The sequence below is a fragment of the Capsicum annuum genome, chromosome 12 (genome assembly GCF_002878395.1).
Source record: "Capsicum annuum cultivar UCD-10X-F1 chromosome 12, UCD10Xv1.1, whole genome shotgun sequence".
NCBI classification, from domain to species: Eukaryota; Viridiplantae; Streptophyta; class Magnoliopsida; order Solanales; family Solanaceae; genus Capsicum; species Capsicum annuum.
The window spans coordinates 226,361,178-226,383,562 of record NC_061122.1 but is presented as its reverse complement, the minus strand read 5'-3'; the positions used below and the strand labels follow the sequence as shown (position 1 = coordinate 226,383,562).

The 22,385-nt window shown below is 36.7% G+C and overlaps 1 protein-coding gene across 1 annotated transcript; it reads right to left on the bottom strand.

Annotated features, from left to right (window-relative positions):
• Positions 1–4,477: 4,477 nt before the first annotated feature.
• LOC107848861 lies at positions 4,478–4,795 on the bottom strand. Its single transcript, XM_016693594.2, has one exon. The coding sequence runs from the start codon at positions 4,793–4,795 to the stop codon at positions 4,478–4,480; it is 318 nt and encodes a 105-aa protein (XP_016549080.2).
• Positions 4,796–22,385: the final 17,590 nt, after the last annotated feature.

Genomic DNA, 22,385 nt, shown 5'->3' with positions numbered 1-22,385 from the left:
TAAGTGAGGCTTCCAATTATAATATTAATTCGCACATGAATGAATTACCATATCACAATAAATTACAAATTATTTCACTAAAAATCTGTAATTGCACTCCTCCATTTAATTTTGAAATCTACCATTACATCTTATTCAACTTCCCATGTTAGAATTACCGACACCAATCAATTAAATTAAATTCTTGAAAAATTTAACTCATTGGTTGATTTAATTCCTTATTTGTAATGCTTAACTTATTTCGCATGACGAATACAAAATTAACCTGCAGGGTTTTCACGTGAAAACTTATAAGCAACCATAAAGGGGTGTCTTCCATCTCAAATTCGAGACATGGTTCTATCAATTAATTAATATTTCACTAAGTGATTCGTCATCATCCAACCTATTAGGAATATGTTGACTCACAAAAGAGTCTCACCTTTTAATACATTAAACGACAAAATAAATCACATAGATCATAATAATTATATCAAGATTAAGAGAATAAGTTCATGTAATAGACAAGAGAAATCGTTTATTAATATTCAGAACATAAACAAATATCTCTAATTAGTCCGTTCAATACATACAAAATATACTAGTACAAAAAATTGGAATATTACCACTCTCATAATTAAGACCAAATTATATTTAATCTTGTACTACAATCATCAAGATGTTTGTCCTACCTCATCTGTGATTGTGAACATTAATTTATTACTTATAAGAACCGACAATTTTTATCTTCTGTCCTTGAGTTAAAATACTCCATACACAAAATTGTCTACTATATAAGTAAAGGACACACATGTTAATGCAATGATCTATTCAAATAAATATTTTATTAATATAATAAATTATCTTTACATGGGATGAAAATATAATACTATAACACAAATTACATGGTTAATAGTATATCCTAACAATCTCCCACTTAGACTCATAACCATGAATGCACAATTTTAACACCCATTTCTTCCACATGCTTATCAAAAACTTTCTGGGTTAAGCCCTTTGTAAATGGGTCCGTCAAATTATTCTTCGACTCAATCTTCAAAACTCTCACATCACCCCTTTTAGTTATATCCTGAATCAAGTGATATTTACTCTCAATATGCTTACTTTTTTTATGGCTTAGTGTTTCTTTCGAGTTTGCAACTACACCACTACTGTCACAATAAAGTGGTAGTGGTGTTTGAACCGAAGGAACAACTCCAAGATCTTTCAGATAGTTACCGAGCCAAATAGCCTCTTTAGCTACCTCAGAGGCAGCTACATATTCGTCTTTCATGGTGGAATCAAAAACACATGATTGATTGATACTCATCCAAACAATGGCTTCACCTCCTAAAGTAAACACATATCCTGAGGTAGATTTTGTAGAATCTTTATCCGACCGAAAATCTGAATCAGTATATTCAATAGGTACAAGATTCCTAGAGTGAAAAACAAGCATGTAATCCCTAGTCCTTTTAAGGTACTTGATTATATGCTTAACCGCAGTCCAATGTTCTTGCCCAGGATTAGACTAAAAACTGCTAAACATGCCAATAGCAAAGCAGCTATCTGGTCTAGTGCACAATATACCATACATGAGGCTCCCTACAGGAGAAGCATAAGGGACTACCTTCATTCTCTCTATCTCATCGGTGATTTTGGGCGACTGATCTTTTGATAGAGTAATTCTATGCCTGAAAAGAAGGAATTCCTTTTTGGAATTTTGCATGCTAAATCTTGCAAGAATAGTATCAATATAAAGTGCTTGAGATATATAAGCCTAATATCCTTTGTTTGCGATCTCGCATAAGATTGATCCCAAGGATATGAGTCATTTCTCCCAAGTCTTTCATATCAAAACACGAGGACAACCACTCCTTAATAGCATTCAACATGCTCATATTATTTTCTATGAGCAAAATGTCATTTACGTACAGAATAAAAAATGCTACTCTGTATCCATCCCATTTTTTATAAACGCATGACTCATTTTCACATTGATCAAAACCAAAAGTCTTAATCAAATGATCAAAACAAGTATTCCATGCTCTAGATGTTTGTTTCAAACCATAGATGTATTTCTTAAGTTTACTAAACTTATGTTCATTACCACTTTCCATGAAACCTTCTGGTTGTGCCGTATAAATGCACTCATCAAGACTTCCATTTAGGAAAGCCGTTTTTATATCTATTTTCCAAATCTCATAATCATAATGAGCAGCAATGGATAAAATAATCCTAATAGATTTACGCATAGCTTCCGGCAAAAAAGTTTCCTTATAATCAATTCCTTCTTTTTGAGTAAACCCTTTCGCAACAAGCCTAGCCTTAAACGTTTGCACTTTTTCATCCGCACCTCTCTTTTTATTATAGATCCATCTACAACCAATGGGTTTGACTCCCGCAGGTGGTTCTACAAGTTCTCAGACTTGATTGAAATACATAGACTCCATTTCAGATTTCATAGCAGCAATCCATATTTTAGCATCTTTATCATGTAGTGCTTCGGTGTAATTAAGAGGTTCCGTATTAGGCTCCTCAGGGATTCAATCATACGATTCTCCCAAGAGTGCAAACCATAAAGGTTTTCTAATAATTCTCCCACTACGATGACTAATCACTACAGGATCTGCTACTACTGGAACTAAATTTTGAACACCCTGAATGTCTTCCTGCACAATGACAGGTTCCTCGACATTATGTTGAACGTTTTCCTCCACAATTGCAGGCTGTTCAACGTTACTTCCACTACTTTGAGGTAGTGTAATGTCAAGTGTTTGCTCTTGTGCAACCTTTTGCCTATTGACATTTCTCCCACTACGTGGATGCAATGATATGTCAATAATAGTTTTTGAAATTTGTTCTTGCGTTTCATTATTTGTTATTCTATCGCTCAATTCCTGTAAAATAATTTCATTTCTAGGAACGTAGTTCATTAAATAATCCTCTTCAAGAAATCTGGCATTTGTCGAAACAATTACCTTCTGTTCCTTAAGACAATAAAATAAACCTTCTTTCGTCCCTTTTGGATATCCAATAAAAATGCACGCTTTTGTCCTAGATTCCAATTTATCAATTTTTCCTTTTAGCACATGTGTTGGACAACTCCAAACCCAAATATGCCATAGACTTGGCTTGCGCCCACTCCACAATTCAGATGGAGTTAAAGGTACCGATTTTGAAGAAACCAAGTTCAGAATATAATTTGCAGTTTCTAATGCATAACCTCAAAATGAAAAGGGTAAATCTGAATAACTTAACATTGATCTAACCATTTTCATAAGAGTTCTATTTCAGCGTTCTACCATACTATTTTATTATGGTGTTCCCGGTGCAAAATATTGACATGTAATTCATGATTCTGATAAGTATTTAATGAACTCCGCAGAAATGTATTCACTACCACGATCAGATCGTAATGTATGGATATGTTTGTTATGTCACTTTTCTATTTCCATCTTAAATTCTTTGAATTTTGTAAAGCATTCAGATTTACGGTGCAACAAATAAAGTATCCATATTTTGAGTAATCATATGTGAAAGTCACAAAATACTCTAAACCACCTCTTGCTTGTATATTCATAGGACCACACAAATCAGTATGAATTAATTCTAACTTATTTCTGGCTCTATTTCCTTTGGAAGGAAAAGGTCTCTTGGTCATTTTACCTTCTAAACAGGATTCACAAGTTGAAAGTGCCTCCACTTTCAATGAACTCAAAGGTCCATCAGAAACCAACCATGAGATCCTATTTATGTTAATATGACCTAGACGTAAGTGTCATAAGTATGTTTCACTCAATTCTGAAATACGCTTTCTTTTATGTGATTGATCAACATTATTAAGTTCCATTGATTGTAGCATATCATGGGAAACCTCAAATACAAACAAATCATGTATTCTAGGAGAAAAAATAATAAAATACTTATTAAACTTAATAATTGCACAATTATTAACAAAAAAAACATTATAACCAGCATCCATTATTCTTGAAACTAAAAGTAAATTCCTTCTTATATAAGGTACGTAAAGAACATTATTCAGTCTTAAAACTCTAGAACTACTAAACGAAATAGAAATATTTCCTATAGCTAAGGCTGGTGCTGGTTCCCCATTTGCTTAAAACACGTTCAGTTTATTTTCACTTAGGCGTTATGTTTCCTGAAACCCCTACAATGAAGGGCAGATATGATTAGTGGCTCCCAAATCTATAGCTAAAAATTAGGTAGAAACAGCCGCTAAAAATGTTTCAACGACATATGAAAAAGATGTACTTTATTTTTGCATCTTAGGTATGTAGTCGGGATACTGTTTTTTAAGTGATCAGGTTGCTTGCAATGATAGCACTTGCCCTTAGGCTTAGCCACACCACCATTAGCACTTGAAACTTTACAATTCTTCTTCTTCCTTTTTATTTTTGCTTTTTGGCTTAGAATTAGAAGACGAAGGTTTGTCAACCATCAACACTGCAGGAGGAGCTTGTTGCTTAGTGATAGATTATGCTGCTTGCAGCTCATTCAACGGTTTCGCAAGAGATAATTCCATCTTATTCATGTTATAATTTAAGAGAAACTGCTGAAAACTGTCTGGCAGAGTCTGTAGGACCATCTCAACCTGAGACTCCTTATCAATAACCGCACCAAGAATTTCCAGCTCATTCAATAGACTCATCATTTTAAGAACATGTTCCCTCACCGAAGTTTCTTCAACCATTTTCGTGGTTAAAAGAGCTTTCATAGCCGTATGCTTTGCAGCACGATTTTGCTCTCTGAACATATCTTTGAGAGATTCAAGTATATCGTAAGCAGTAGTCATGCATTGATATTAATGCTGCAACACATTTTCCATAGAGGTAAGAATGTAGCATTTTGCCATCTCGTCAGCCTTAACCCACTTATTGTAGGTTTTAATCTCATCATCAGTGGGTTCAGTCGACTTAACAGGACATTCCTCAACCAGAACAAATTTAAAGCCCTCAACAGTAAGAACAATAGCCAAATTATGTTTCCAGTCCACATAGTTAGGGCCTTATAGTTTATTTTGATTCAGGATAAAGGTTAAGGGATTGAATGAAGACATGATTAATCTGTTATATAATCAAATTAAAACAGATCATTAGACATGCTATAGAATAATAAAATTCTTAAAACCACATCACACATATAACCATGCACATAAACAGTTAGAATCGTTAGGAAAACTTAACCATTTAAGCAAATATACATGTAATGTCAGATATTTTATCTCTTAAATAAAATAGAATCAACCCAGTTAGAGAGTAAACTGTTGATTTAAGTTAGATAAATATCACATTTCATAAGCCTCTGTACCATTGAACCAGCATGTAACTTAATTGGAAAGTTAATATAAGTCATCAAAAATAAGAGACTATAAAACAGTATTACAATATACAAGTCTATCCGATGGGAAAGATGATGATGTCAACATGTAAAATCATATTATTTACTGTTATTAACCACTGAAAATCATAAGGAATGATCCCTATCATCACTTATTTGCAACAGATAATTTTTTCAGAATTTTTAATTTTTTCGAAAATATAAAAACATCCAAAACATCATCAAAACGACTCCGAATGATCAAAAAATGGTCTAGGCCACAATTAGTTGTGTGCATTTTTCAGTGGGTCATTTCCAATAAACGTACCAAATTTCAGGCCATTCAGAGTTCGTCAAAAACTGAAAAACTGAAAAACCAACCAAATCGGCAACTATTGGCTGGGCTGTTGCGAGGTCAGCAGGGGTGCCTGCACTGCTTGGGCTTACCACTACTGTTCATATAGTGAGTAACGACTATAGTTGGGTTTATTCGAAACTCGTGATAATTTTTCCCTTAATCCACAAAAAGTGATTTTCACAAAATTAAGTAAAATGTGTTAAATTCGTTTTTCTATTTTCTTGTTGATAAACTTAGATTCTACTGAAATCATAAACATCAGTCATAACAAGAAAACCAACCATCAACAACATGCTATTTATAGTGATTATAAAAAACATGTAAACCAATCATGTAATTTCTTTTTACATTATCTAGCATATGTAAGAAGACTACTGTCGAAGCTTTCACATGATTCATTCACTGTTTTGACCTCCAAGGCTACAGTCTTCTACTATATCCTGACTAACTTTTGTTATCAAACTTGTGTGGACAAGTACTTTTTGGATTCAAAGAGAATATATCAAGTGATGATCATCTTCTGAACAAAAGCCCCTATTTATTCCTGTTTTCTCTTAAAGAGGGGAAAGCCAAGAGCAAACGTTTTTACCCTTTTAGTTGTCCAATGCGTTTTAGGCCTTTTCAGTTATCCAAAACGTTTTCAGCCTTTTCCACTATCCAAAATATTTTAGGCCTCTTTAGTTGTTCAAAACGTTTTTAATCTTAAAAGGAACGTTTTTAACTTAAAGTCAGAAGATATTATTTTCCTTCAGAAGACCAGTAAATAATATTACTTCTTCTAGTAAGTTTCTTTCTCTTTTCCAAAATTGATTAGTTAATCAGGTATAGCAGGGACTACAGATTTATTAAGTGAGGCTTCCAATTATGATATTAATTCGCAAATGAATGAATTACCATATCACTATAAATTACAAATTATTCCACTGAAAATTTGTAATTGCACTTCTCGATTTAATTTTGAAATCTACCATTACATCTTATTTAACTCCTCATGTTAGAATTACCGACACCAATCAATTAAATTAAATTTCTGAAAAAATTAACTCATTGATTAATTCAGTCCTTTATTTACAATGCTTAACTTATTTCACATGACGGATACAAAATCCACCCGCAGGATTTTCACGTGAAAACTAATCAGCAACCATAAGGGGGTGTCTTCCATCTCAAATCCGAGACATGGTTCTATCAACTAATTAATATTTCACTAAGTGATTCGTCATCATCCAACCTATTAGGAATATGTTGACTCACAAAAGAGTCTCACTTTTTAACAGATTAAAATGACAAAACAAACCACATAGATCATAATAATTATATCAAAATTAAGAGAATAAGTACATGTAATAGACAAGAGAAATCGTTTATTAATATTCTGAACATAAACAAATATCTCTAATTGGTCCGTTCAATACATACGAAATGTACTAGCACAAGAAGTTCGAATATTACCACTCTCATAATTAAGATCAAATTATATTTAATCTTGTACTACAATTATCAAGATGTTTGTCCTACCTCATCTTTGATTGTGAACATTAATTTATTACTTATAAGAACCGACAATTTTAATCTTCCGTGCATGAGTTAAAATACTTCATACACAAAATTGTCTACTATATAAGTAAAGGACACACATGTTAATGCAATGATCTATTTAAATAAATATTTTATTAATATAATAAATTATCTTTACATGGGATAAAAACATAATACTATAACACAAATTACATGGTTAATAGTATATCCTAACGCATACAATTATGCTCCAAAAAAACCTGAAACTTGATCTGAAGAATAGAATTACTCCTTCTACTGATCAACCATCTATTGAGAAGCCACCGATTTTGGAATTGAAGGCTCTCCCATCTCACTTGCGGTATGCATTCTTGGGGGCCGACAATACCTTACCGGTCATTATTGTTGCAGATTTGATGGAGACCCAGATTCCATAAATGAATGGAAGTTGGTAGTGTCTACACAGCTAAAAAGTATGTGTACATCAAAAATAGACTGAATAAAATTAGTGATCTAAAACCAAACTTAAACAAGATGCCTTACATATATAAATATACATACAAAAATAATATTATAATAGTTTACAGTTGTTTTTTTGTTATCATATATTAGTTGTTTTTGGCGTGTGTGAGCAATAAAATTTTGCTAAATTTAAATCCGTACAAAATTTGGATAATATTAAATTTAAAATATATTAGTCCCAAATAAATATTGTGGATTAATATAACCAGATTAATCATTTAAGTTCAAACATGCATGGATTTAATTAAAGTTCAATTGTTATTTTGGGCTACAAAAGACTAAGCCCATTTTATCAAGCCCAAGATGTCATCATGTTCTAGAGGCCCAATTTGGTGCTACATGTCAAATGACATGGCCTGCCAAGTCAAGTGAATGAGCCAATGGGACCATGCCACGTGTCAAAATGATGCAGTAAATTAAAAGCCCATAAGAAATGTCATGTCACTTAAATCTGATTGATCAAAGGAAGTTCATATTTATCATGACTCTTGACTTCCTACAACCATAAATAGGGACCTCATAATTCAGAAAAGGAAGAACAAGTTTAACAAGAAGCAAGAGAGAGCTCATGGATCAAAACAGTAGATTTCTCTACAAATTCAAGAACAAGCTCAAGATTTCAAGATCAAGAGTTCAAGGTTCAAGAACTAGTTCAAGCTTCAAGATCAAGACTACAAGATTCAACAACAAGCTCAACGGACCTTGAATTAAAGTACAAGTTGAGATCAAGTTCATCAAGTCTTCAAATCAAGTTTAAGTTCAAGATCAAAACCGTAAGATTCAAGAACAAGCTACCAGGCCCTTAGATTCAAGCACAAGTCAAGATCAAATCCATCAAGTTCAAGTTAAAGTTCAAGATCAAGCTCGAAGCCCCTGAATTTATAGTTGAAAAGGCAAATCAGAGGAATCATAGAGATTGTAACACTCACTTATAAAAATTAATAAATCGATTGTTGTAGTATTTTTCTTGTCTCAATTATTATTTTATATCTCGAGAATTTTATTGCAAACAAATTCTGGCATGCCCAGCGGGATGATCTCTACCTCTCATCTCAACTTTTTAGACTTTGAAGATTAAGAACGTTGAAATGACTTCTAAGGAGATTAGCTCTCAATCAACTGCTTCCAAGGCTGTTGATTCAAGGTTCTCTACCGAAGTGGAAAGCATCCTTGGTGTTACTTTCAGAAGTTTAGGAGTTGTCACGAGGAGCAAGGAAGGCTTGCTAGGACAACAAACACATCCAGTGTCGTCCGCACCAACTTCAGTTTTTGGATCTTCAACCTCAAAAGAAATGAAGTCCAATACAAATGCTTCAGAAGGAAGAAGCAGTGTCGCGGAATCGCTTAAGAAGACTCTTTCTTTACTTAAGCATTCTGGTTCCAAATACTCTGGTGCAAAGAGTGATGGTCATTCAAGAAACGTGTCATCTCCACTTACACCACATAATTTAAGCACTTCGAAGATCAACCTGCGCGATAATCCATGTTACTCTCCAACGTCTCCAGTGATCATGCAAGCAATGGTAACTGATGCTTCATCTATGGAGGAGCAGCTTGCGAATCTGACAAAGGCAATTGAAGGCCCGACCAACTATGTTCAAAATCAAGAAGCTAGGATTGATAAGAAAGTAGATAGGGTGGAAGGCTTGATAGATGGAGAATCTATCCATGCACCAGGAAAATCTCCAGAGGTTCATGAGATAGAAAATCCTGTGAAACAAACACCACCGACTAAAGAGGTACAAGTTTCTGCTGAAGGAATGATCCCGATAGGGAAATTGAGCGAATTTATTGAAGGGACCCTCAAAGACAAGTATGATGTTGTCACCAAGTCTTTCCTTGCATATGCCAAGCCCTACACTGTGAGAATAGATAGCCTCAAAATGTCTGCTGGCTATCAACCCTTAAAATTTCAATAATGTGAGGGCAAAGGTAATCTGAAACAACATGTCGCACACTTTGTTGAGACATGCAATAATGCTGTAACTTACGATGACTATCTTTTCAAATAGTTTTTTCATTCCCTAAAGGTAAATACCTTTGATTGGTATACAAACCTCGAGCCTAACTCCATCGATAGTTGGGAGCAATTCGAACACGAGTTCCTAAATTGGTTTTATAGCACAAGGCGTATAGTAAGCATGATAGAGCTCACAAATAACCGACAAAAAAAGATGAGCCAGTCATCGACTTCATCAATCGATGGAGAAATGCCAGTCTAAACTGCAAAGATAGGCTCAGTGAAGCTTCTGCAATGGAGATGCGCGTCCAAGGAATGCACTGGGGGCTTCTCTAAATCTTGCAAGGAATTAAACCAAAATCCTTTGAAGAGTTAGCTAATCGTGCTCACGACATGGAGTTGAGCATGTCTTCTGCTGGAAAGGAAGGAGCGCCTATTCATGACCCTCGAAGGGGAAAGAAAAAGAAAAAACGCAAAAGATGGAGCAAGTTTGTTCCCAAAAATGAAAACAAGGAGTCCATGAATATTGATGTGTCTCTTATAAAGGTCACCATAAAGGTAAGCAAGAAGCAAAATGTGAAGACGACTTCTGGAACACGTCCGAATCAGAAAACTTTAAAGGAGTTGCAAGAAAAGGAATATCCCTTCCTTGATTCTGATGTTGCTGAGATTTTTTATGAACTCCTTGAGCATAAGCTCATTGAACTCTCAGAGATAAAGCATCCTAACGAAGCTGAAAGGACCAATGACTCTAATTATTGCAAATATCATAGGCTCGTAAGTCATCCTCTGGAAAAGTAATTTGTCTATAAAGATAAAGTCATGCAACTAGCAAAAGAGAAGAAGATCTTCTTCGATGATGAGACAGCCAGTTCACATCAAATCTCTATTACTTTTGGCTCGCTCGACCCAGTCCAAATATGTGTCGAAGAGCATAATGAGAAAATATTAGAGCCTGATAGGTCTTCAGTTGACGAAGTCAATGATGAAGGTTGGACTCTGGTGATGAGGCGCAGGCGCAAGAGGATAAGTCTGTGAAAGGAGTCATTCGAGTATCCAACCAGAAGGAGAATGGTAAATAAACCAAGGAAAAAGAAGTTGGTTGAATTCCCAAAAAAAATGAGGGTGACGAAGCTTCACCACCAAAAACCTCATCATCCGGTGACTTTAGAGGAATTCTTACCGAGTTGGTTTCGTGTAAAGACTGCCCAATTCAACCTTGAGCCGTCTTCTTTTAATACCACCAAAGACGGGGCAAAGGGTGAGAATCTACCCAAGGAGATTCCTTCACCTTCCAATAATGTTGCTGAAACTCTTGGAGAAGAGGCACATATGTGTGATACAAAAATCACCTTCACAAATAACGATCTTCTACTCGGTGAGGCCCTACATAACTATCCCTTATACATGGTGGGTCATATTCTAGGAAAGAAGATCAATAGAATCTTGATAGATGAGGGGTCTGGAGTTAATATCCTACATATCCGCATGATGAAAGAACTTGGCATCGCGGCTAGCGAACTAGACGAAAGTCGTATAATGATCCAAGGCTTCAACCAAGGGGGCCAGAGGGCCATGGGATGTATCAAGTTGGGAATCCGTATGGATGATTTTCAATCAAACCCATTGATGCATGTAATCGATGCCAAAACTTTATACAATATATTGCTTGGTAGGCCTTGGGTGCACGGGAATAAAATTATCTCATCCTCTTACTATAAATACTTGAAGTACCTCGAAGGTGGAGTGGAAAGAAAGATAGTTGCCGATGACAAGCCATTCACTGAAGCTGAGTCACATTTTACCGATGCAAAATTCTACTTAAAGAAGCATGTTGTAGATGAGAAAAGGGTTGATAATGTCACAGCCAAGAAGGCTGTGGTGACTGTTGAAAAGGTCACCACAAAAAATCCTCTCTCCACTTCAAATGAAGAAAGTGTCGTTCCTATAAAAAAGAATGCAACTCTTGTTCTTCGTTACTTGCCAAAGGTAAAGAAAGAGAAAGATCACCCATCTGATACACAAGATAATATGCTAAACGGGCTAACTTTACCTATTAGGAAGATTGACACGATAAATCCATTCTCAAGGCTAGTTGTGGCTTAAAATCTGCCATAAGATATAACACTCCCTACGAAGCGGACAAAGGAGGGCTTCGACCCAAATGCATACAAGTTATTTGTAAAGGTTGGATATAATCCTAATGAGCCATCAAGGTTAGGTAAACTTCCGTTGCAAGGTACAATAAGGCAGGCACATGAAGGCCTAGGATACACACAGCCACCTCCAATTCGCATCTCCATAAGAAGGGCGATTAATAACTATATCACTATAGAAGAGGAGTCTGCCGCATTCAATAAAAGGCCTTCTGTCTTTGACCGACTTGAAGAATCAACCGCAAAAACTTCTGTATTTGAGAATCTGGGTCCTCTAAATAATAAGAAAAGTAACAAGCGTCGGAGAAGTGATCAAAATATGACATTGCACTCCTCGCCTAAGATTCAAAAGAATTTTCAAAATTTGATTCCTTCTAGAATGAAGCGACAGATGAAACTGGTAGTTTCATACAACAAGGTGTTAAAAGTAAAGGCTCATACTGTGGTTTATACCAAGTAACGTGAGGAGGATGAAAGTGTTAACTCCTTATATCATGTTACGACCCAGAATGAAAATGAGGCCTCATCTCAAACGAAGGTTGATAAAGGGATGGAAGATGATCCTCAAGAGGAGGAAGATGCTGGAGATGCTCTATCTCAACTAGAAGAAGGAGTGAAGGCCACAATAGATCCCTTGAAAGAAGTTAACCTTGGAACCGATGAAAACCCAAGACCAACTTACCTGAGTGATTTTCTAGAGATGGAGGAATAAATCATATATATGAATATACTCAAAGAATATATGGATGTATTCACTTAGAGTTATAAGGAAATGCCTGTCTTAGATCCGAAAGTAGCGGTCCATCAGTTGGCAGTCAATAATAGTGCTCGTCCTGTTAAGCAAGCTCAAAGATGCTTTAGGCCAGAGTTGGTTCCACTAATTAAAAATAAAGTTAAAAAACTCATTGAAGCTGGCTTTATTCGGGAATTTAAATATCCCATGTGGATTTCAAGTATTGTTCCAGTACAGAAGAAGAATGGCCAAATTCGTGTTTGTGTCGACTTTCGAGATCTCAACAATGTATGTCCTAAGGATGATTTCCTAATCCCCATACCGGAGTTGATGATTGATTCCACCATTGGTTATGAGGCAATGTCCTTCATGGATGGTTCATCTGGTTACAACCAAATTCGCATGACGCCAAAAGATGAAGAGATCACTGCATTTCGTACGCCCAAAGGTATTTATTGTTATAAGGTGATGCCTTTTGGTTAGAAGAACGTTGGCGCCACTTATCAAAGGGATATGGAAAACATCTTTGACGGCCTACTCCACAAGAATGTTGAATGTTACATAGATGATCTAGTAGTGAAGTCAATAAAGAGAGATGACCACTTAAAAGATCTAAAAATGGTGTTCGAGTTACTTCGAAGATATCAACTTAAGATGAATCCCTTGAAGTGTGCCTTCGGAGTTACTTTTGAAAAGTTTCTTGGATTCATTGTGTGACACCGAGGAATTGAATTGATCAAGAAAAGGTCGATGCAATTTTAAAGATGCCCAAGCCTCAAAACATTCATGAGTTAAAAAGCCTTCAAGAAAGGCTAGAATATTTAAGGAGTTTCATCTTAAACTTGGCCAAAAATTGTCAACCATTTAGCCGTCTCCTGAAGAAGGACACTCCTTTCGAATAAGACCAAGCTTGTAGTAATGCCTTTGAGAAGTATCAAATCATACTTAATGAAGCCACCAGTTTTTGCGACACCTATATCGGGGAAACCACTGATACTCTATATCGCGGCATAACAAAGGTCATTCGGAGCATTATTGGCTCAAGAAAATAGTGAAGGCAAAGAAAACTCTTTGTATTATTTGAGCAGAATGATGACACCAAATGAGCTGAAATATTCTCCGATCGAAAAGTTATGTCTGGCATTGGCTTTCTCTATCCAAAAGATGAAACACTACTTTCAAGCTCACGTTGTTCGTCTTGTGTCCAAGGCAAATCCCATCAAGTTTGTAATATGGAAACCAGTCCTCAGTGATCGACTTGCAAGGTGGTATCTCCAATTTCAGTAGTTTGAGATCGTGTACATCCCCTAAAAAGCTGTAAAAGGACAAGCATTGGCTGACTTCTCAGCAGATCACCCAATACCTGATGACTGGGAACTGAGCGATGAACTTCCTGATAAAGATGCAATGGCTGTTGAAGTTAGATCCCCATAGAAGATGTACTTTGATGGTGCTGTACATCGAGGCGGAGCTGGTACTGGAGTAGTGTTTGTCACTCCATAAAAGGAGGTCATCCCCTACTCTTTTACCTTGACGAATCGTTGCTCCATTAATGTTGCTGAGTATCAAGCGCTCATACTCGGGATAGAGATGGCTGTCGACATAAAGCAACTGCAATTACAAGTTTTTGGTGACTCCCAATTGGTGATAAAGCAGTTGTTCGGAAGTTATGAAGTCAGGAAGCCTGAGTTAAGACCATATCATTATTATGCACAAAAGTTGATGGGATGGCTTGGAGAAGTAACCCTCCAGCATGTGCCAAGGAAAGAAAATAAGCAAGCTGATGCCCTAGCTGCTTTGGCCTCAACTCTAACTCTTCCAAATCAGACACAAGTTACTATCTGCTGAGAATGGGTAGTATCGCCATCAAATGAGGATGAGGACATAAAAGGTAAGGTAGAATACCTCGTCGCCATTTTCGAAGCTGTAAAAGAAGATTGGCGACAACCTATCATCGACTACTTGTGTTATGGGATACTTCCAGAAGATCCGAGGAGAAAGACTGACATTCATCATCGTGCACCTCGCTTTCTTTACAACAAAGACACACTGTACCGAAGATCATTTGAAGGAGTACTCTTACGGTGTTTGGCAGACGGAGAAGCAATTCAAGCCTTGCAAGAAGCGCACTCGGGAGTTTGTAGATCATATCAGTCTAGGCCAAAGGTCCATTTTCATATTAAAAGGATGGGATATTATTGGCCAACGATGGTGAAAGATTGTTTGGACTATGCTAGAAGATGCAAAGCTTGCCAATTTCATGCAAATTTCATACATCAACCTCCAGCGGTACTACATCCAACTGTAGCATCTTGGCCATTCAATGCTTGGGGAATGGATGTTGTTGGTCCACTACCAAAATCTTCTGGTGGACATCTATATATCTTGGCCACGACAGATTACTTCTCAAAATGGACTGAAGCTATTGCTCTCAAGGAAGTGAAGAAAGAAAATGTTGCAAACTTCATCCGAGTGAATATTGTCTACTGCTTTGGAATTCCTCAGTGCATAATAACTGACAATGGAAAGCCATTTGATAATAAGCTGATGAACAAAATCTACGTTCTCTTTGGTTTCAAGCAGCGCAAGTCTTCTATGTACCATACTGCCGCCAATGGTCTAGTCGAAGCGTTCAATAAGACTTTATGCAACTTGCTGAAGAAAGTCATCTCTAAATCCAAAAAAGACTGGCAAAAGCGAATGAAAGAAGCTTTATGGGCGTATAGGACAACTTACCATACACCGACGCAAGCAACTCCATACTCACTTACTTTTGGAGTTGAAGCAGTCCTGCCACTTGAGCGTCAAATACCTTCTTTGAGACTGGTTGTTCAAGAAGGGCTCACCGATGAAGAAAATTCTAAGTTGCGTCTTGCAAAGTTAGAAGCTCTTGATGAGAAGAGGCTGGCGGCTTAATAAAATCTTGAATGTTACCAAGCCCGGCCATCTCATTCTTTCAACAAAAGGGTTTGCTTGAGGTGCATCCAAGTTGGAGATCAAGTCCTTGCAGTAAGAAGACCCATTATCACTTCTTGTGAGTTTGGGGGAAAATTCACCCCGAAGTGGGATGGACCATATATTGTACAAGAGGCATATTCAAATGGTGCTTACAAACTTGTCGATGCATATGGCATAAGGATTGGCCCCATCAGTGCAAAGTTCTTGAAGAATTACTATCCTTGAAGAAAGATGACACTCCTTAAGGCACGAGTATAAACTGCATGTACACTCCTGGCCCGCAAGGGTATAAACTATGAACGGCTCAAAAAAAATGTCCGCTAGGTTGAAAACCTCGAAAGAGATGACCTAGGTAAAAGTTAGGACTTAAAAAAAACACTCACCCCAGAACTACGTTGTGACTTGATCCTCTTCATTGAGGTACATAGGCACTTGGAATTTTATTTTGAGTTCAGTTACATGAGGGTCAAAAAAAAATACATGTCCCTGCTTGATCCACCGTATGAAAGTCGAGTTTGCATGCATCTTGATTAAGTCTTGGACTTATGTCAAATACTTTTGGCTCAATGAGGGCAATCCAGCAAGAAGAAAAGTTCTTTTAATAGGATTTGGAATACCCAAAGCCTGCAGTTTGGAGCACAAATTCGCCAACCACAAGTTGAAGGCCTTGATCTTTAAGGCTTCCAAACCAAGGTCTTAAGTCTAAACTGATTGTGAGAAAAAGGATGAAGCCAATAGTCAACAAATTTGAAGAGAAAGCCAGAGTTTAGTACTACAACATAAGCATATCAAAATAAGCAAGCAATTCTTGAAGTTGAAATTCAAAAGAAATATTAAGGAAAGTGCAATAGAGTTTCTATTACAACTAATAGATCCAATTACTCAATGAAAGGCTAAAATAAAGCAACAAAAGAGTTTGAAGAAAAAGAAATCTCCTAAGTCTAATCTAGACATAACTTGTAATCGATTAAGTCTTGGCGCATAGCTTCTAGATTCTCTTTCTTCGGATCTACAATATTTGATAAGTCTACGTCAAAGCTTGCATTGAATTCCTTGGCTGCAATAGAAGACTCTAGCTTTGCTTCTTTGGCTTCATTCTCGGCTTCCTCTAAAAGACGCTCCAAAGCCTGTGCCTTTCTACACAATTCTTTTATCTTCTTCTTCTTCTTCATGTTTTGTAGTGATTTCCGAATGGAGGATGAGGCTTTAACCTTCTCATTTTCTTCAACATGGCATATGTGAGACGTTCCCCTGCTACATAAAATAATTCTTCTCTTGCGGCTTCTTTATTTATGTCATGAAGCATCGATCGTGCTTGGTCATATGAAGTAGCGAGGTCAAGGAAGTCGTGCAACAACTTTCTCAATAGGGAAATATCCACGTCCTTACAATCCATCTCCTTGATGATTACCTGGACTTCATCTTTAAGGGATAAAGCGCAATCAACATCACCCTTCGAAAGCTTACCTTGAATTACGGTCTAAAGAGAGGAGATATAGTTTTTCTGAGCATCTAGGATGACCTTCTTTCCATCAAACACTGACATAACAGCTAATGGGGGCTTACATATGTCATAATCCAAGCTTTAACCTTGTTACAAAAAATAGAAGTTCACCCTTCTCCTATTTTAATTGTGGAAGGTGGTTTCACTAGATCTGGACCAGATACAAACTCATCACTATCATGTGACTCTTCACGTTGCAGGGCTATAACATTGGTTGGCTGCATAAGAAAAAAAAGGATTAGTAAAAAAAGGGGTCATGAAGATACACTTAGTAAAATAGATGTCTTAATCATACCTCCTCGGCAAGAGCTGATATAGTCCTCAAAGGATTATCCGTGTTATCATGAATTTCAACCACCGATAGACTAATACCTTTCGCATCATCAAAATGTACCTTTACTCTTTTCCAAGAACGAACTTTGCTACTACTCTCGCTTTCATCTTGGGACAACCTTTTGGAGACATGAGTAGTTTGAGTAGTAGTCTTACCCTCGTATACCATCGGAGGCGTGTGAGATCTCTTATTTGCATGTTGATTTGGCAACTTGGCATTCGAAGGAGAAACATCAGTGATAAGGGCCTCATTTGTAGGTACTTCATCAGAATTCCCCAAATGCATGAGGGTAGTCGACCTAGTGATGTCCATCAAAGTCTGTAGGTGATGACCAAGAAAATCCATATGAGTCTTTTTCCACCAAGTTTGATAGTCGGTTCTAAAGAACTCGCCTACATTAGGTGAAATGGAAGGAAAAGTTACTCGTGAGGATGATCGACTCAATGTGCAAATCCTCCAAAATATTAGTCCTTTGTCTAAAGAGGCAGTACGAATGTCATTCTTTATGATGCCCAGAATATTCTGATAAAATACAAACTGTCGACTGAAGCGGTGTGGACTATATGGCTCAATGATAAATGAGTTTCTATATCTAAGTGTGAGAAAGCTGAAATGAATACTCATAAAGTAGCTCATCTCCAATGCTGGGGCATTCTCAGTATCCATATAAAAGTAAGGATGCATTTTATCCTGCATGGTGGAAGTCCAAACTGCGCTCTCCCCACTATGAATACACTTTCTTGCATCATTTTTGTCAAAATACTTTGCACTGCCCTCTCCGGAGTATACAATCATAGTAGGGACGGATGTCCCATTGGCAAATGAATAATAGGTCCTGAAATAAAAAGCAATCCAACCATACACATAGTGGATAGGAAAACAAACCTTGATTTGATCGAGTCGCGCTGAAGAAGATATCTTGTTTAGTCCACTATAAATGCTAGCCATAATCGGTATTGCAAGGCCGACCTTCCTTCCACTCGCCATCATGCATGCCATCTTAAAAGTCCCAGGGCGAATGAAGTCACCTTTCGTACTTGGAAAAATGAAAGCGCACAACCAATAAGACAAGAAAGCTGCCAAATATGTATCATCTTTTTTGTCGCGGTTCACCCCAAGATTAAAAAAATACCTTCTCTTCAGCATGTGACCACCTTAGCATATCAGGCAAAACCCCGCTAGGGTTGTGAGTCAATTCAAGGCGAGTAGTTTTCTTTTCCTGCCTTGGTGGAGCAGAGCCGTACTTCGAAGGTTTCTTGCACCACAATGTTATCCAATCCCTGAATGATACTTCTTGGATAGTATCCCGCAGATTATGAAAGGCCGCAAACAAGTACTCACAAGTTCGGGAAATGTACCTTACCTTCTTTGCATCTAAACCTGTAAGTTCTTTGGCCTCAGGCGCTACCTCTTCATACAAGGCACCTTGAATTGGCAAGCCTCCAAAAGCATGCAAATCCCATAGAGAAATAGATAATTCCCCGATAGACGTGAGAAGTGTATTTGTCTTGGGGCACCTAGCTGCACAAAATGCTTGGAATATATCTGAGTTACAATCATAGGTAAAAAGTGATGCATAAACGGCATCATAAATATGTACCTTGCTCAAAGTCTCTGGGCTCCTACCAACTAAATCTTCTGTCCACTCCCAATACCCAGGGATGTGACGATACTCTCCCTCAAGTGTCATCGCGGATCCCCAACGTATCTCTCCTAAAGCTATACGACAGCCCAGACTGGGAGTGGAGTTGCGATATCCGCATGATGATGATTTGGCGCTTGAAGAGAGAACAACTTGAATGACTGGTCGGAATTGGGGTTTGTACTAAAGTTCAGTTCGTCATAGAGAACGAATTCTTGAGAGAAGGCCACGAACTTGCATACCAACCAGTCAATGGAGTGTGAGTCAAAAGTCGAGTCTGCTGGGCTGCATCTTCAGTTTCGACTATAAAATACTTGGAGAGGTGTAGTGTATGAAAATCACCATCTCTTCGAATTGCAAAGAAAATAAGAAGGGTTAAATCCATGGCGTACAACAATAGGTACAAAAGAATCTTGAACAAGTCATCCCGATGCGCCATAAGATTACCATAAAATTACCTTTTACCTTTTCTTATGGCGGGAGCTACCCTTTTATTATGGCGGGGACGAGTAGTCATCCCGATGCGCCATAAGATTACCATAAATTTATCTTTTACCTTTTCTTATGGCGGGAACGAGTAGTTATCCCGATATGCTGTAAGACTACCGTGAAGTTACCTTTACCCTTTACCTTTGCCATAAGACTACCATGAAGTTACCTTTACCTTTTACCTTTGTCATAAGACTACCATGAAGTTACCTTTTACCTTTACCATAAGGCTACCATAAAATTATATTTTTTAATGGTTGGAACGAGTAGTCATTCCTTCGCACCATGTGGTTATCGCCTTTGAATGGAAGACATTATTTGGACGAGAATTATTAATCGTGCATAAATTGGTAAAAACAAAAAAGGGATGATAATAAAAAAAGAGAATAAAATCAATAAGAGGAAAAGAAATTACCTTGTTATTGATTCCAATCCGCCACAAAATTGCTGCCGAGGATGCTACAGAACATGTTGCAAACAATGGAGAGCATAGGATATTTACAAGGTTGAATCGGCGGCTATACCAGAATTCGTCTCCCGCTCAAACAGTGATTATTAAGGCGGTGATATGCAACCTAAAAGTCCTATACCTTGTTAAAGTCCTTTTCTTGTATTTGCATGTTTTAAAAGGATAATGCCAATCATCACTTACACGTGATTAGTGGTTACAACAAACAATTGGAATTTTTTTAGTCCCTTGATGGAGCTATAGTCCTAGTTGGATCAAAATATTATTTTTTTAAAAAAATGACAAATAAACAAAAAAAAAAAAAGTTTATTTGTTAAAAGGGGAGGACTTCGTAAAGTGGCAGAAGCCATTTAATTCCCTTTTGGACTAGGAATTAACCTCAAAAGAGGTTCATACATGCATGCCTGTGCATGGCGGTGGCCAAATTGCCTTGAAATTGGACTCACGTCCAATATGCCTCTAAAGGTTAATTTCCTTTCCTGTAAGGAAATTAAAAGTTGGTATCTAAGCTTCACTTTCCTTTTGAAATAATAATAATAATAATAATAATAATATTAAATTATTACTTCAAGCCTAGTCTCAAAACAAAAAAAAATTAAATATATTGACAAGTCTTGAAATGGGGCATTCCGTGAGCAATAAAATTTTACTTAATAAAAATCCATACAAAATTCGAATAATATTAAATTTAAAATATATTAGTCCCAAATAAATATTGTGGATTAATAGAATTAGATTAATCATTTAAGTCTAATCATGCATGGATTTAATTAAAGTTCAATTGTTATTTTGGGCTACAAATGACTAAACCCACTTTATCAAGCCCAATATGTCATCATGTTCTACAGGCCCAATTTGGTGCCACATATCAAATGACATGGCATGCCAAGTCAAGTGAATGAGCCAATGGGACCATGCCATGTGTCAAAATGATGCAGTAAATTAAAAGCCCATAAGAAATGCCATGTCACTTAAATCTGATTGGTCAAAGGAAGTTCATATTTATCATGACTCTTTACTTCCTACAACTATAAATAGGGACCTCATAATTCAGAAAAGGACGAACAAGTTTAACAAGAAGAAAGAGAGAGCTCGTGGATCAAAGCAGCAGATTTCTCTACAAATTCAAGAACAAGCTCAAGATTTCAAGATCAAGAGTTCAAGATTCAAGAACAAGTTCAAGCTTCAAGATCAAGACTACAAGATTCAAGAACAAGCTCAACGGCCCTTGAATTCAAGTACAAGTTGAGATCAAGTTCATCAAGTCTTCAAATCAAGTTTAAGTTCAAGATCAAGACCGCAAGATTCAAGAACAAGCTACCAGGCCCTTGGATTCAAGCACAAGTCAAGATCAAATCCGTTAAGTTCAAATTAAAGTTCAAGATCAAGCTCGAATCCCTTGAATTTAGAGTTGAAAAGGCGAATCAGAGGAATCATAGAGATTGTAACACTCACTTATTGAAATCAATAAATCGATTGTTGCAGTATTTTTCTTGTCTCGATTATTATTTTCGATCTCGAGAATTTTATTACAAACAGTGTGATATTTTTAAAAGACACATAATCTTTAACTTCACTGATTATTAATAAAAGAAAGATTCATTCTAGTTAACAAGATGTTTGTCATTTGTTTGCAATACATTTACTTGGATGTTGTTGTTAAAACATTAATTATTAAAATGAAGTTTAAGTTGTTTAATTCAAAGTTCCAAAATATTTCTAGTAAATATTGGTAACTCTTTTTTTCTGTATTTTTAAAGATAAGTTTTTTAATCTTATTTCATAATCTTTATTATTATTTCAAGTGAAGTTGAAATCATAAAATTTATTATTAATTTTTTTTTTTAGGCCTCAAAATTTTGAGGGTCTAAAACAAACGTTTCACTAGTCTTATCCTTGAGTCATACTTCGTGTGCATCATTGATAGAGGAGTGACAACGGAAACACGAAACAAACACCCAAAACAGTCCACTAGTCAAGGAAACCGTGGACCCTTTGGATGACCCCTCTCGGATTCAACAAACAACAACAAGAACACGATGTATTGTGATGTTTAACACCTAAAAATAGCCAACAACAAACTATGTTAACAACAACAAGATGAAGAACAACAACAATGGAACAAGAACAACAAGTCACGGGTTTGGATTACAAGAACACAAACAAACGATTACAACATAAATAAAATGGATAGATAGTTAGATCTTAGTTGGTATAATCTTAAGAACCGAAGAACATGTGATACTCTTGGACCTTTAACACTACACACAACGGTTAACTTAACTCCTATATTGACACAAGAAGAACTTTACCTCCTCTAAGCACCAACATATAAAGCCAACATTGCAACGCAAGTGATATCCACACTTGTTACCCTCATTTTGGTGTGGTGGCTATTCCAAGCCCTATAACCAGGGCCGGCG